The sequence below is a fragment of the Arvicola amphibius genome, chromosome 18 (genome assembly GCF_903992535.2).
Source record: "Arvicola amphibius chromosome 18, mArvAmp1.2, whole genome shotgun sequence".
NCBI classification, from domain to species: domain Eukaryota; kingdom Metazoa; phylum Chordata; class Mammalia; order Rodentia; family Cricetidae; genus Arvicola; species Arvicola amphibius.
The window spans coordinates 16,762,119-16,776,120 of NC_052064.1; the positions used below are offsets into that span (position 1 = coordinate 16,762,119).

The following is a 14,002-nucleotide window of genomic DNA, read 5'->3' on the forward strand; positions in this document are numbered from 1 at the left end:
GAGTTGGGAAGATGCTTTTTGTTGGGGACGTATTTCCAAAAGCCTCTACCTTTAGGTTCTCAGACATAAAAAGAGCAGGGAGAGAGTGGCAGAGCGAGAGGAGGCTGAGGGTGTCGCTCAATGGTCGACCCACTGGGTTTAGTTTGAATGATTTGCTGTAGGTAGGCTAAAAGAAATGGTTCTCCAAACATGGTATGGGGTTACTTAGAAGTGGATATTAGCTGTAAAGAAAAGGATAATCATGTTACAATCCACGGACCCAGAGAGACTAAGTAACAAGGAAAGTTCAAGGGGGGTGGGGGAGAGGGATATTTAGGGTAAGGTAGAATCCTAGCGTAAGAGAAACTCCCAGGAATTTACTAGGGTGACCCTAGCTAAGGCTCCTAGTAACAGGGATAAGGAGCAAGAACTGGCTTTCTTCTGTAACCAGGCAAGACTTCCAGTTGAGGGATTGGGACACCAAACCAGCCACAAAACTTTTGACCTACAATTTGTCCTGCCTGTGAGATGTGCTGGGGTAAAGGTGGCGCAGAACCTGTGGGAGTAGCCAACCAATGGCTGGTCCAGCTCAAGATCCATGCCAAGAAAGGGAGTCCATGCCTGACTCTACCTGAAGGGCCAGGAACCAAAGGCCTTGGATAGAACCAAATACGAATGGCCAAAAAATGTAAGAAGCCAATGAAATGATTCCTAATGATACTCTGTTAACAATGGTAGACTGGGACCTAGTGTAATTGTCATCAGAGAGGCTTCATTCAGCAACTGATGGGGGCAGACGAAGAGACCCACAGCCAAATACTAGGTGTAGCTCAGGGAATCCTGCAGAAGGTGGGGGGGGGGGCGCGGGGAGGTTGTAGGAGCCAGAGGGGTCAAGAACACCACAAGAAAATGACCCACAGAATCAACTAACCAGGGTTCATAGGAGGCTCACAGAGACTAAATCGACAACCAGGGAGCGTTCGTCGGTCTGTCCTCGGTCCTCTGCATCATGTAGCTTTGTGTTTTTGTGGGACTCCTAATAGAGGAATTAGAGACTGTCTCTGACTATTTTGCCTGATTTGGAGACCCTTCCTCCTACTGGGTTGCCTCATCAAGCCTTAATATGAGGGGGATGTGCTTAATCATATTGCAATTCGATATGCCATGTTTGGTTGATGTCCCTAGGAGGCCTGCCCTTTTCTACATGAGAAGTGGATCTGGGGGAGAAGGGAAGTGTGGAGGAGGGACGGGGAGGAGAGGAAGGAGGGGAAACTGACATAGGAGAGGAGAATAAAAAGGAAAGAAAAAGAAATGATCCTCCTCCATCAAATAGTTATTTAACTGGATAAGCAGAAGGGATCAAAAGAAACCTCGTAAATTATTCTCTTGTCCCAAACAATACAAAACCAGCAGGCAACCAACATGTTCTCGAGCTCATTTACTAGTCAATGACTCCCTACTTAGACATACAACCTCTCCACCCAAAACATGGAAATTGTTGAGGTTGGAATGAGAAGGGATCCTAAAATGCTCGTTACCAGCTTGGTAGGTCTGGGTCTCAGAGTCACAGAGCATTTTAACTGGAAAAGTCTGAATTTATGCCATTGAAATTGCCCTTCACTTTTCAGGACAAAATAAAAAATAACATCTGAGAAGATAAGAATATTGAAACGACATCCTTCTGGCCCTTTTTAGAGCTCTGTATTTAATTTGGAGGATCAGCCAGTTGTGTTTGAATGTTTGTCTTCTGGGAAATTCCTGCTGGAGCTTAATCACTATTTTAAGTTGTTAAGAGGGTGGAAACTTAATCCAATTAAGGTGTTTAGAGACCGGGCCATAGGGAGGTGATAAAGTCATTAAAGCTGGGAAGGGGAGTGTCAGGTGAGTGTGCAGGAGACAGATGCACATTCCTAGCCCCTTACCAGGTGATACCTGCACTGCATAGGGACTTTGCCAGCAAGAAGACATCACCAGGTGTGGCCCCTTGGACTGCTAAACCATCTTTTCCTTTAGAAAATCCAGGATACTGTTTATTAACAAGAAACCACTGATTTAAAGTGTCGCTGTTGCCAATCAAGTGCATTTTGTTTTTCTCTTTCTAACATAATCCCTTCCCTCTTTTTTTTTTCCACTTTCTTTCCTTTATCTGGTATGATGAGGTCTCCTCATCCAAACGACATGTGAAGTGTTACCGCTGAATTATATATCACCTCTCAAACCTGACAGACACAGAATTCTTCCCCAAATCACTAGGGATGTTTGTAAACCTCTGGGAGAGGAATCACAGGGGGATAGCTATGTGGCTATCTTTGGCTACTCCAACATTAGCAAACATGAGGCAAGCAGGGCCTTGATAAACCCTTGCATTGATGTTTTTGTTTTTTCAGTGTGTGAGGATCAGGTAAGAAATGAGGCCATCCTGGTAGAGCTCTCTAATTAGAGGAGCACTCATGCAATTAAGCCAACAGCCTCTGCTACCTGCCTGCCAGCCACGGGGGTGAGCCCATCATGTAGCAGGCACCTTATTTAAACTGCTGGTGACTACGGTATATAAGCAGTCTCATGTGAGTCCAGCAGGGCTCAGCACTACATGAATCATGAGCCATAAACAAATCCTGTTTTAAGCCACTACATTATAGTTTTAGAAAAATTTAAAAATATGGCCGGGTGTGGTGGCACCCACCTTTAATCCCAGGGCTCCAGAGGTAGGGATAGGCAGATCTCTGAATTCAGGTCAGTGTGGTTTACAGAGCAGGTTTCAGAATGGCCAGGGCTACATAAGGAAAATCCTGCCTGAAAACAACAGCAACAACAGAAGAAACTAATTTAATCTTTGATCATTTTAAATGGATCTTGTTCATACTCACCCTCACCTCCCTCTCTTACCCACTTCCCACTCTAGAACCTTCTTCCCAACATGGCCCCTCCTATTTTCATGTCTTTTCTGTTTCTTTACTATCCACTGAGTGAGGGCTGCTTGCATGCATGTGCGTCGGTGTGGTTTTATTTACCAGATCATGGAGAACTTCCCAGGGCTAAGGCAGTACATTTAGATACACGAACACATGCAACCATAAACATTGGGTGTGGAGGTCAAGTGTGAAAGTTCAGCTCTCAGGAAGTAGAACCTGAAGCACTGAGATAGAAAAGTCAGCTTGGTTATATTAGCAAGAACCTGTCTCAAAGCAAACACCACACCACACACACACACACACACACACACACACACACACACACACACACACACACACCTGACATTCACACAATCTAGCATTTATAATAACTAACACTCAGACTATGGTACTGTTTTTCTAGCTTCTTCTTCTAAGCCATTAACAAATACTAAAAATTAGGAAATGGGTAGTAAAGGAAAAAATGCAGACCAATAGTATAGATAGGAACAGTCTGTCCACGTCTGTGTGCCAACAGCTCTTAAAGAACACCACCTAATTAATTTAATAAGCAAAAACATTTCACGAATCATTAGCTTTCTAGAAGGAACCTTTGCCACTTCAGCCTTGCTCAGCTGATTTGTCAACTTTCCTCCTCTGAATGTTGTTGCTGAAGGCGATGAAACAGTTTCCCATCAAGTATTGCAAATAAACTGATGAATTTATATGCCTACAGTTAAGTTTGTGGAGCTGAAAAAAAATGGTTCAGAAGCAATGGTAGCTCTTCCAGAGGACCTGGGTTTCATTCCCACCATCCAAATAGCAGCTCATAACCTCTGTAACTCTAGTCCTAGGGCATCTGATACCCTTTCTGGCCTACAGGCACTGTAGGCACATAATACACAGCCATACACGCATGCCTAATGTACGAACCCTATATCCTCAAGTTGCAAGGAAAGTTCTTTTTTTTTTTTTTTTTTTTTTTTTTTTTTCGAGACAGGGTTTCTCTGTGGCTTTGGAGCCTGTCCTGGAACTCACTCTTGTAGACCAGGCTGGTCTCGAACTCAGCAAGGGCAGTTCTTAAATTTGAGTTCCTCCTGCCTCAGTCTTCTGGGTAGTTTAGACTATAGGCTTGAAACCCTATAAGGCCCAACTTATTGTGGCTCTTCTTCTTCTTCTTCTTCTTCTTCTTCTTCTTCTTCTTCTTCTCCTTCTCCTTCTCCTTCTCCTTCTCCTTCTCCTTTTTCTTCTTCATCATCTTCATCTATACTCCCGCAATGCTTAAGCATACATGGGCAGCCCGTTTATGTCGGTTCTCCAGTTGTTCCTATCCTGGGCAGTCCTAGGTGATTGTGTTATTGTCAAACCCAAGGTTCCACAGTCTTCCTTTATTCTGTCTATCCAATGTTTTTTGAGCCTTCCTCTTCACTTTATCCTGTACACCCCTCCAAGAGGTGCTATCTTCGGGTATCTGCTGTCATTCATTCTCATAACATGACCGAAGTATCTCAACCACCGTTACCATATCCTGTGGTTTACTTCCTTCTGTAGATGGAGATGTTTCTTAATTGAGCAGCCTATCTCTTCATGTGACACCTAGAATCCTCCTGAGACATGCCATCTCAAACACATTCAGCTGCTGCTCTGAGGACCGCTTCATTGTCCAGGTTTCAGAGTTATAAAGAAGGCAGCTCAAGACAAGTGTCTCATATACTTGTAATTTTGTTGTCGTTATGTCTCTTGCTGACCAAACCTTTCCTACTGCCTAGAATGCAGCCCTCGTTATCCCTATCTGCCTCTTGATGTCTGAAATAGTTCTCTCCTTTGAACTGAGGTTTCAAGATATTTCCAGATAGTCAAAGCTGACTTTGAGGTTCTGATTCTTTATTACAATGTAATAAAGGTAAATACAGTAAGCATGTATAAATGGGTTAATGTATACAAGAATAACAAACAAATGGAAGTCCAAAGGTGTTTTTTAAAGATTTATTTATTTATTTGTTTATTATACAGTATCTGCATGCATGTACACCTGCATGTCAGAAGAGGAAACTATTTCTCATAATAGATGGTTTTATGAGCCACCTTGTGGTTGCTGGGAATTAAACTCAGGACCTCTGGAAGAGCAGTCAGTACTCTTAACCTCTGGGCCATCTCTCCAGCCCAAAAGGTTGTTTTTAACTTTTTTTTTTTTTTTTTTTTTTTTTTGGTTTTTTGAGACAGTGTTTCCCTGTAGTTTCTAGAGCCTGTCCTGGAACTAGCTCTTGTAGACCAGACTGGCCTCGAACTCAGAGATCCGCATGCCTCTGCCTCCCCAGTGCTGGGATTAAAGGCGTGCGCCACCAACGCCCGGCTTTAACTTTCTTTTGAGAAAGTCATTGCATGGATCCCCGGCTGGCCTGGAACTCAGAATGTACAGTGGGCTGGTCTTTACCTTGTGGCGATCCTCCTTGCTTCTGACTCCAGGTGATGAGATTAATGGCCTGTATCACCAGGCCCCACAAATAACATGTGTGTTGCTGGATTTTCCCTTTAAAAACATTTCTACTTATCATTATTTCTAGGGAGATGTGCCAGAATGCATGTGTGGAACTCAGTACTTTTTACAGTTGGTTCTCTCTCCTTTATGTGGGTCCAAAGATAGAATTCAGGTTCCCAGGCTTGTTTGGCAAGCAGTATTAGCCATTGAACCAATTCTTTGGCCTTCTTTTCCTTTTTGTGAATTATTTATTAGAAATCACTTAAATTTGATTCTTCCCCTGGTTTTTCAAGACAGTGTATCTCTGTGTATCCCTGGCTGTCCTGGAACTCATTCTGTAGTCCAGGCTGGCCTCGAACTCACAGAGATCACCTGCCTCCTGAATGATAGGATTAAAGGTGTGCACCACTGCCACCCAGCTAATTTAATTTTTTTTTAGATGAGTCTCCTTTAGCTTGAACTCTTGGACTCAATCCACATTCCTAGTGTAGGCACCCGAGCAGCCCAGTCTAATTGTACTGTGATGTAGCTAGGTACATCACTAAGCACCTCTCAATAGGCTTGGGGGGGGTGTCTCACTACATAGCCTTGGCTAGTCTAGAATTCAATCCATAGACTTGGCTGCTTTTGAACTCAGAGACCTCTGCCTCCTAAATTCTTGGACTAAGGCATTTACTACCACTTCTGGCTTTTAACTGGGTGTTTTTGTTTGTTTTTTTCTAAGATAAGGTTTCTCTGTGTAGTTCTGGCTATCCTGTTACTTGCTCTGTAGACCAGGCTGGCCTCAGACTCAGAGAACTATCTGCCTCTGCTTCGCTGGCGATGGGATTAAAGACATGCACACCTTTAATCCAAGCACTTATGAGGAAGAAACGGGCAAATCTCTGTGAGTTTGAGGCCAGCCTGGTCTACGGAGTGAGTTCCAGAACAGCCAGGGCTGTTACAGAGAAACCCTGTCTCAAAAAACCAAAGCAAAACCAAAACAAACAAACTAGGTCCAGCCCAAGATTCATTATTATTTTTACTCTGTGTGTGTGTGTGTGTGTGTGTGTATCACATGTGTGCCTGGTGCCCTCAGAGGCTAGCAAAGGGCACTGTATTCCATGGAACTAGTTACAGGTGGTTATGAGCCATTTTGCGGGTCCTGGGAATGGAATCTGGGTCCTCTGCAAGAGCAATGCAACACATGCTCCTAACCACTTAGACATCTTTCCAGCCGCAGAATTGACATTTTCACACAAGAGCCACACAAAAATAACAAAAACCAAAGCATGCAAAGTGCTCGTGAGGCTGAGTCTTGCTTGCCTCCACTGGGTTATCTCTGTACAAATTCAGTGGTGTAGAGCTTTGTGTTAGAGAATTGTTTTCATTATTATTATTTTTTTAAACCGACTTGTAGCTGGCTCACAACGAGTAAATGCTTAGAACTATGCCACAAATGAAAGGACATCCCACCCAGGAGAGAGCATTCTCTACATCTGCGTCACACTATGCTTTGGGGCCTTTGCTGGGAAAGCATTATAAATGGAGGACAGTACTGGATTTATGATGCGTAGTAAGGGCCAAGCTTTAAAAGTACTGGGTTTTGTTGTTGTTACATTTTTACAAGATTTGTTTAACCTCATGGATTGTGTGCACTGTGTGTCTGCCTGGTGTCTACAGAGGCCAGAGCAGACCACCGCATTCCTTGGAACTGGAATCACAGGCTGTTGTTAGCCACTTGATATGTGTGCTGCAAATCAAATCCAAGTTCTCTGCAAGAGTAGCAAGCACTCTTGATGTCTGAACTACCTGCCCAGTATCTCAGAGCTGTTTCTTTTCTTTTTTTTTAAAATTTATTTATTTTTATTTTATGTGCATTGTGTTTTGCCATGGGTCCTGGAACAGGAATTATAGGCAGTTGTGAGTTGCCATGTGGGTGCTGGGAATTGAACCTAGGTCCCCTGGAAGAACAGTCAGTGCCTTTAACCCACTGAGTTCTCTCTCCAGCCTTGAGCTGTTTCTATTTTGAGACAGGACCTTACCCTGTAGCTATGTAGACCAGGTGGGCCTTGAACTCAGAGATCTGTCTGTTTCTGCCTTTTAAGAGCTAGTATCAAAGGGGTGTGCCACTATACCTAGCTTCTCGGAGCTGCTTTTAATAGTGTTACTCAGAATCTTTTCTCTTCAGATGACAATTGAGACGATAATTTTAAAAAATGGTGCCAGGAAGCAAGCCCAACAGTAACTGAACGGGGCTGTTTTCTGGGATTTGGTTTTTCACCTTTTTCCTCCTTTAATGGAGAGTGCTGGATGTCTCTACAAGTTTGTTCAAATGACAGCTGAACCTGGGAAAGCTGTTGCTACTACTCATGGATAACATAATACTTTTGTTGTTGTTTTATTACAAATATATGTACTTACATGATTGGAATCTTTGCAGATATTAGCTATGCTCTCAACTTTGGAAAAAGTATCCTAATTTACCACGTTGAGTTGGCAACAAATAACAGCAATATTAATTGGGAAACATTAAGCTTATTTTTTCTATTAGTACAGGAATCACACACTATATTAAAAATATAAGGTCTTATCTATGAGGGCATGATTACAAAAACAATAAAAGTATTCTCTAAGGCCGGGCGATGGTGGCGCACGCCTTTAATCCCAGCACTCGGGAGGCAGAGGCAGGTGGATCTCTGTGAGTTCGAGACCAGCCTGGTCTACAGAGCTAGTTCCAGGACAGGCTCCAAAGCCACAGAGAAACCCTGTCTTGAAAAACCAAAACAAAAAAAAGGGTTCTCTAAATAATGAAAACAAACAAACACAAGATCCACATCAGGACCTGACGTTAAAAGTTTGATTCTCTGCACCACATCTTGTGAGTCATAACCACCTGCAACTCCAACTCTATCCTCTGACCTTCAAGGGGCACCTCACACATGTGCACACACTTACAGTGCTTCTCTTTGTGTTCATGAGGTCTAATTATAACTTGGTATGACAGAGAAATTGCCCTGTTGACCCTCTGGCTGTTAAGTCCCCATTTGCTGAAGCACAAAGGCAATTCATCTTGCTCATTAACTAAGATTTAGGGAAACAATTTGTTTGTTTCTTCCTTCCTCCCGCCTTCCCCCATCCCCCTCAAATCAGGGTTTCTCTGTGTAGCCAAGGCTGACCTCAAACTCAGAGATCTGCCTGCCTCTGCCTCCCAAGCAGCGGGATTAAAGAGGGGCAGCACCACTGCCCAGCAATTTGTTTTTCTTGAGTCATTTAAATCAAACATAGTACGGAAAGGGATAGAAGGAAATGGTTATGAGCTTTTAAGATAAAAACGTGAACGGTCCACCAGGTGTAGTGACTCACACCTCCCCAGCACTCCAGAGGTTAAGGCAGGAGGATCAAAGTTCGAGGTTAGCCTGTGCACCATAGGAAGGCTGACAAAAAAGACCAAACTACAATGAGGCGTCACAGAAATCCCATGATAGCTGGGATTTTCTGTCTTCTGTCTCCGGCGCTCCTTTTCAGGAACATGAACGGCTTTTGACCGCAATTTCACGGACCACCTACTGCCGCATTCTCTCTTCTCACAGTCATAGTCCTTATGCCGCCCAACACAGCCTTCATACTTTTGACCCGTATCATTTTCTGCCTGTAACAATCTTCAATTCTGTCCTTGGTGTCAACAACCAGGTACTTTTTCTAAGGTGCACTGACTTTGTGAGTCTGGTTTTATCATTAACCATAAAGGATTCAGCCAACTTTCTAATCCATTTTCTGGAAAGCGGAAAGAACTCTCTAAACCATTACTTTGGGTTTCATTAATTTACGTTTTGCTCTCAAGCACAAAACACCCAGGTTTAAGACCCAGAGAGCAAATCTAGTCCCCCGCAAGGTCACTTTTGTTGTTTACGACTATCAATAGAGCTTTGATGCGCATCCCCCCAGTAATGGTGCTGAAGTTTCCAAGGAGGTGATGCACTTTGGAGAAACTCTAACTCAACCTCGGTGAGTTGGGTTAGGCGTTGTTTCGTCAATGTGCACCGACCTAGTAAGAGCGGGACCCCGCAGTCACTGAGCCTCAGAGCCTAGCCGACCCCGGGGCGAGCAAGGCGGCCTCGGTGACGTCAGAAGCCTGGTTCTTCCTCCAGGCCCAGCTTTGTCTCATCGTCCCACACTAGAACCCACTCATGACCGCAAAGGAAGCGGACGCGCAAGGCGGAGCGTGGTGTGACAGCTACAGTGACGGACGCGTGGAGATCCGCGTGACCCGTGCACGCTTCCCGCCACCGCGTCCGCCCGACTCAGTCGCGCTCTGGAGACCGCATGGCGTGGTGAGAAGGAACCAGGAGTCCAGAACCTGAGCCAGCATAGCCCCTGGGGCGACGCGCCTGCGAGCAGCCTTCCCGCGAGGGGCCCCGAGGCGCTGGGAGCTGTCTTCCCGCGGTCACCAGTCCCCGCGGCCCGCGTGAGGCCCGGGGGCGTGACCGGGGGGGGGGGGGGGGGGGGGAAGGACACGCACGAAGCCTCGCCCCTCCAGGGGCGTGGCCTGGGAAACGCGCGAAGCCCCGCCCCGCCCCGCGGCCTGCCGTTCTCGCCGGTCCCGCCCGCCGCTCTCTTCCTCCTGCGCATTAGCCGCGGTGGCGGCCTGCTCTCGGGTCACGGAGCCAGGCTCTCGTGGGTGGCGGCGGGCGCAGCCAGCCGATTTCAAGGCGCGCGCAGCGCGTCCCTGCCTCCGCGGGTCGCGGAAGTGACGCGGGGCACCCCGGCAAGAGAGCGTTTGAATCGGTTCCCGGGTTGCTTCCAGGCCGCAGCCGAGGAGGTGCTGCGCGGCCGGCCGAGGCCCCGAGCCGGGACGGCTGGAGCCGAGGGCACGCGCGGAGTGGACGTCGCCGCGAAGTGCTCCCGAGGGAGGGCCGTGGGGTGCTCTCCCCGATGGCAGCGACGGGCGCCAGCGATCCCGGATGGCCTCTCGGCGGGGTTCTGGGAGGGCCGGAGGCGTCGACGGCTGCAGGACTGTGTTCTTGTTTGACCGGCGCGGGAAGGAGTCTGAGCTCGGGGAGCGCGCACTGCAGGTCTCCAAACAGCGCAGGCTTTGCGGGTGGTTCCGCATTTCTGTGTGTCAGGTAAGCCGCCGGGCAGAGGAGGGATGCTTGCGAGGAGGTGGGGGCAGGCGGCCCGAAGCCAGGTTGGGTCACCGCCGTAAACTTGTCAGACGGCCCTGGTCCGGCGTCCTTGGCCTATGCTGGGGGCCCTCGTTAGGGATGATCCCACCCCTCGCAGTGGAATAGCCGCTGGCCTGGCTTCGGCCCAGGAGCACGGGGTCCCGCCCCTCCGTAGGCCTCTGCTGGCCTAACGTTAGGGCCCCTCGAAGTTAGAGGGCGCTTATCGGATTTAGCAACTGCTTGATCGCTGCCAAGCAGTCATCATCCTGTAGCAGAGGAACCTGCGTTTGTCTTTAGTTTGTAACCTTCACAAGGCGGCAGAGTTGTATCCACTGTATAGTCAGAGGTGCGAGGATTGCGATGTTAGAGGTGGTGGAATTCCGGAGTCGGGCGGCCGGGGTTCAGTGTAGTCGTTTCTTGTCAGAAAGGTTCGCCTGCAGTTCTTCTCTACACTGCAACTGTCGAGTTAGCTCAGTATGCATGGCTGCCCTCCTGGTTTTCTGTGCGCCAACCTTGGGAGTTCCTGAACTACCTCCCAGTGTCCATAGGGACACAAAGAATGTGTATACTGGCTTGAAAATCGAAAAACTATGTAGCAAAACCTGTCTTAAATTGCAAGGTGCTTTATGGATTGGTGGTGTTACTGTTGCCTGAGCTGTGAATATGTTTGGGGAAAGGGGTGTTGTGGGGTTTGTTTTGAGACAAGGTCTTGCCATTTAGCTCTAGAAGTCTCTATGTTGAGCAGGTTGGCCTCGAACTTTCGATCATCCTGCCTTTGCTGTCCAGTAGTTGTTAGTCACAGGCCCCACTGCTGCAGTTCTGGGTTCTGAGCTTTTCAAAGAAGGAATATAGTAATGTCTGAATTAACCACAGAAACGGCTTCAAAAGGAAGACATTTGAGCTGATGTTTTTCCTCCAGAAGACTTAAGAAATTAGGAATGGCCTATGACTGTGGTTCTTGGCCTTCCACAGTTCTTCATGTTGTGGTAACCCTAACCATAAGTTATTTTTTTTTTTTTTTTAAGACAGGGTTTCTCTGCAGCTTTTAGAGCCTGTCCGGAACTAGCTCTTGTAGGACCAGGCCAGCCTCGAACTCACAGAGATCCGCCTGCCTCTGCCTCCCGAGAGTGCTGGGATTAAAGGCATGCGCCACTACTGCCAGGATCCATAAAGTTACTTTTTCTTGCTACTTTGTAATTGTATTTTTGTTACTGTTACGAATTATAATGTAAATATCCATGCTTCCATATGACCTTAGGCGACTCCCGAGAAAGGGTAATTTGACCAGTGGGTGACCCACTTGTTGAAACACATTGGCCTAGGACATAATTTTGTACAGTTGTTGAAAAAATTCAAATTGAAATTGACTTTGCCAAGGTGAACTTTCTTCTGTTTGTAGCTCTCTTCCCAGTGTCTTGCCACGTGGGAACACAGTTAAATGGATACATGAATTAGGAGAAAACTAGGCGAACTCTGAAGTTCATTTTATGCCTGTGTATATACGGTGGTAGATTCTCTGTCTTGTTTTAAGACTGATTCTTGCCAGGCAGTGGTGGCACAGCCTTTTATCCCAGTACTGATGAGGCAGAGACAGGCTGATCTCCGAGTTCCAGGCCAGTCTGGTCTACAGAATGAGTTCCCGACTCCAAAGCTACATAGAGAAACCCTGTCTCAAAAAAAAAAAAAAACACAAAAAAACAAACCAAAAAAAACAAGTAATTCTCTGTAGGCAAGGCTGACCAGAAGCTCTGCATGTTTCCAGGTGCCAGCAATTTGTTAGGGAACCTCAGTATTACTCCTGTGAGTCCCTCTTTTTGTATCAGTGTGATACGTGCTTTACATTAAGTTTCTTTTTTTCATTTAATATTGCCAGGAAAGTCTATTTTTTTTTTTTTTAAAAAAAGTCATTTATTACTTTATGTGGTATGGTGTTGCATGCATGCATTCTATGTGCACCGATTCATGCCTGGAGCCTTGAGAGAGCAGAGGTGTCTTGTGAGCAGGCATGGGTGCTGGAAACCACACACGGTCCTCTGCAGGAACCAGTGCTCTCACTGCGGAGCCCACTCTCCAGCCACAGAAGTGTCTATCCTAGTGCAGGATTCACAGAATCTCTTTAGTATTACTATTCGTGTAACAACTGAAGTTTACTTTCAGAATTGTAAATTGTGGTACTGCTACGTGAGCATTTTTGAATTCATATCTTTTTTGTTCACTGTTTGGGAGCATTCTTTAAAGTTCCCCTCCCTTGCGTGTACCATGCTGTATGGAGGGCAGCAAGCTAGTTGTTCCTTTCCGGTCATCAGACTCTGTGGGGCTCCATCACAGACCATCCGTGCCCCTTTTTCTTCTTAGTAATCTTTGGAGGCAAGGTCTCTCCTCTTTTCTGTCAAAGTTACAGGTGTTTGTCTCTGTGTTAGTCACCGTGCTTCTTATGATAAGTATTTTAAATCACTTTTTCTAAAAAGATTTCCTTTTCCTCTGGAAAATATACCATTTCTCCCCTATCCCCTGGAAATAAATGTCTTAACTCATCTTAGATAAATTGAACACTAAACAGGTGAGTTAGTGTCCAAGCCCTGGGACTTCGTGCTGCAGCTTTCTGCTTCCTTTTTCACTAGACAAAAACTCATAGAGATCGCTGCTTCTGCCTCCCGAGTGCTGGGTTAAAGGTGTGCGCCACCACTGCCCCAGCAGAAAATATGCATTTTTTAACCCTTTTTATTTTTATTTTATTTTTTTTTGGTTTTTTCGAGACAGGGTTTCCCTGTAGTTTCTAGAGCCTGTCCTGGAACTAGCTCTTGTAGACCAGGATGGCCTCGAACTCAGAGATCCGCCTGCCTCTGCCTCCTGAGTGCTGGGATTAAAGGCATGCGCCACCACCGCCCAGCTTTATAACCCTTTTAATTTTCTAGTTTAACACCAAAGAAGGTATTTCTTTTAATTCCTTTTCTTGTTTATTCTAGAGCTGATGAAGGTTAAAATTGAATAGAAGTGAGGGGGGTGGAGAACTAGTAAAAGGATAAAGCTTAGTTTAACAATAGGAAGACTAACTTAAATCGGCTCTACCTGTTAAAAACTTACTTTTATGTGTAAGTTTTGCCTGTATGTATGGTTGCTATACCACATGAATGTCTGGTGCCTGTGGAGGCCAGAAGAGCCATTCAGATCCCCTGGAACTGAATTACAGACTATTGTGAGCCCATCTTGTGGGTGCTGGGGACCAAACAGGTCACTCAGCAAGAGTAAACAGGTGGCTCCTTAACCATGGAGCTGTCTTGAGCCCCTTGATCTGCCTTTTATGTTCTACACATCCTGTGCCATCGTTTCCATCACTCAGATGAAGGACTGAATCAAATACCTCAATTACATACAGCATTGCATAGTTATCTTCGTGTGATTTCTATTGATTGTGACAGAAATTGTGACCAAGCAAACATGGGGAGGAAAGGTTTTATTTGGGTTACATATCAGTCACAGTGCATCATTGAGGGGAGGAGGGCAGGAAG

The 14,002-nt window shown here is 46.0% G+C and overlaps 1 protein-coding gene across 1 annotated transcript in view; it reads left to right on the plus strand.

Annotated features, from left to right (window-relative positions):
- Nucleotides 1-9,946: 9,946 nt before the first annotated feature.
- The window catches only part of Smchd1 (structural maintenance of chromosomes flexible hinge domain containing 1), a 140,013-nt gene continuing 135,957 nt past the window's right edge, over nt 9,947-14,002 (plus strand). Inside the window, 2 exon segments of the mRNA XM_038315179.1 lie at nt 9,947-10,293; nt 10,296-10,454. Of these exon segments, the coding sequence (XP_038171107.1) occupies nt 10,264-10,293; nt 10,296-10,454 (189 nt within the window). The 5' untranslated portion in view covers nt 9,947-10,263.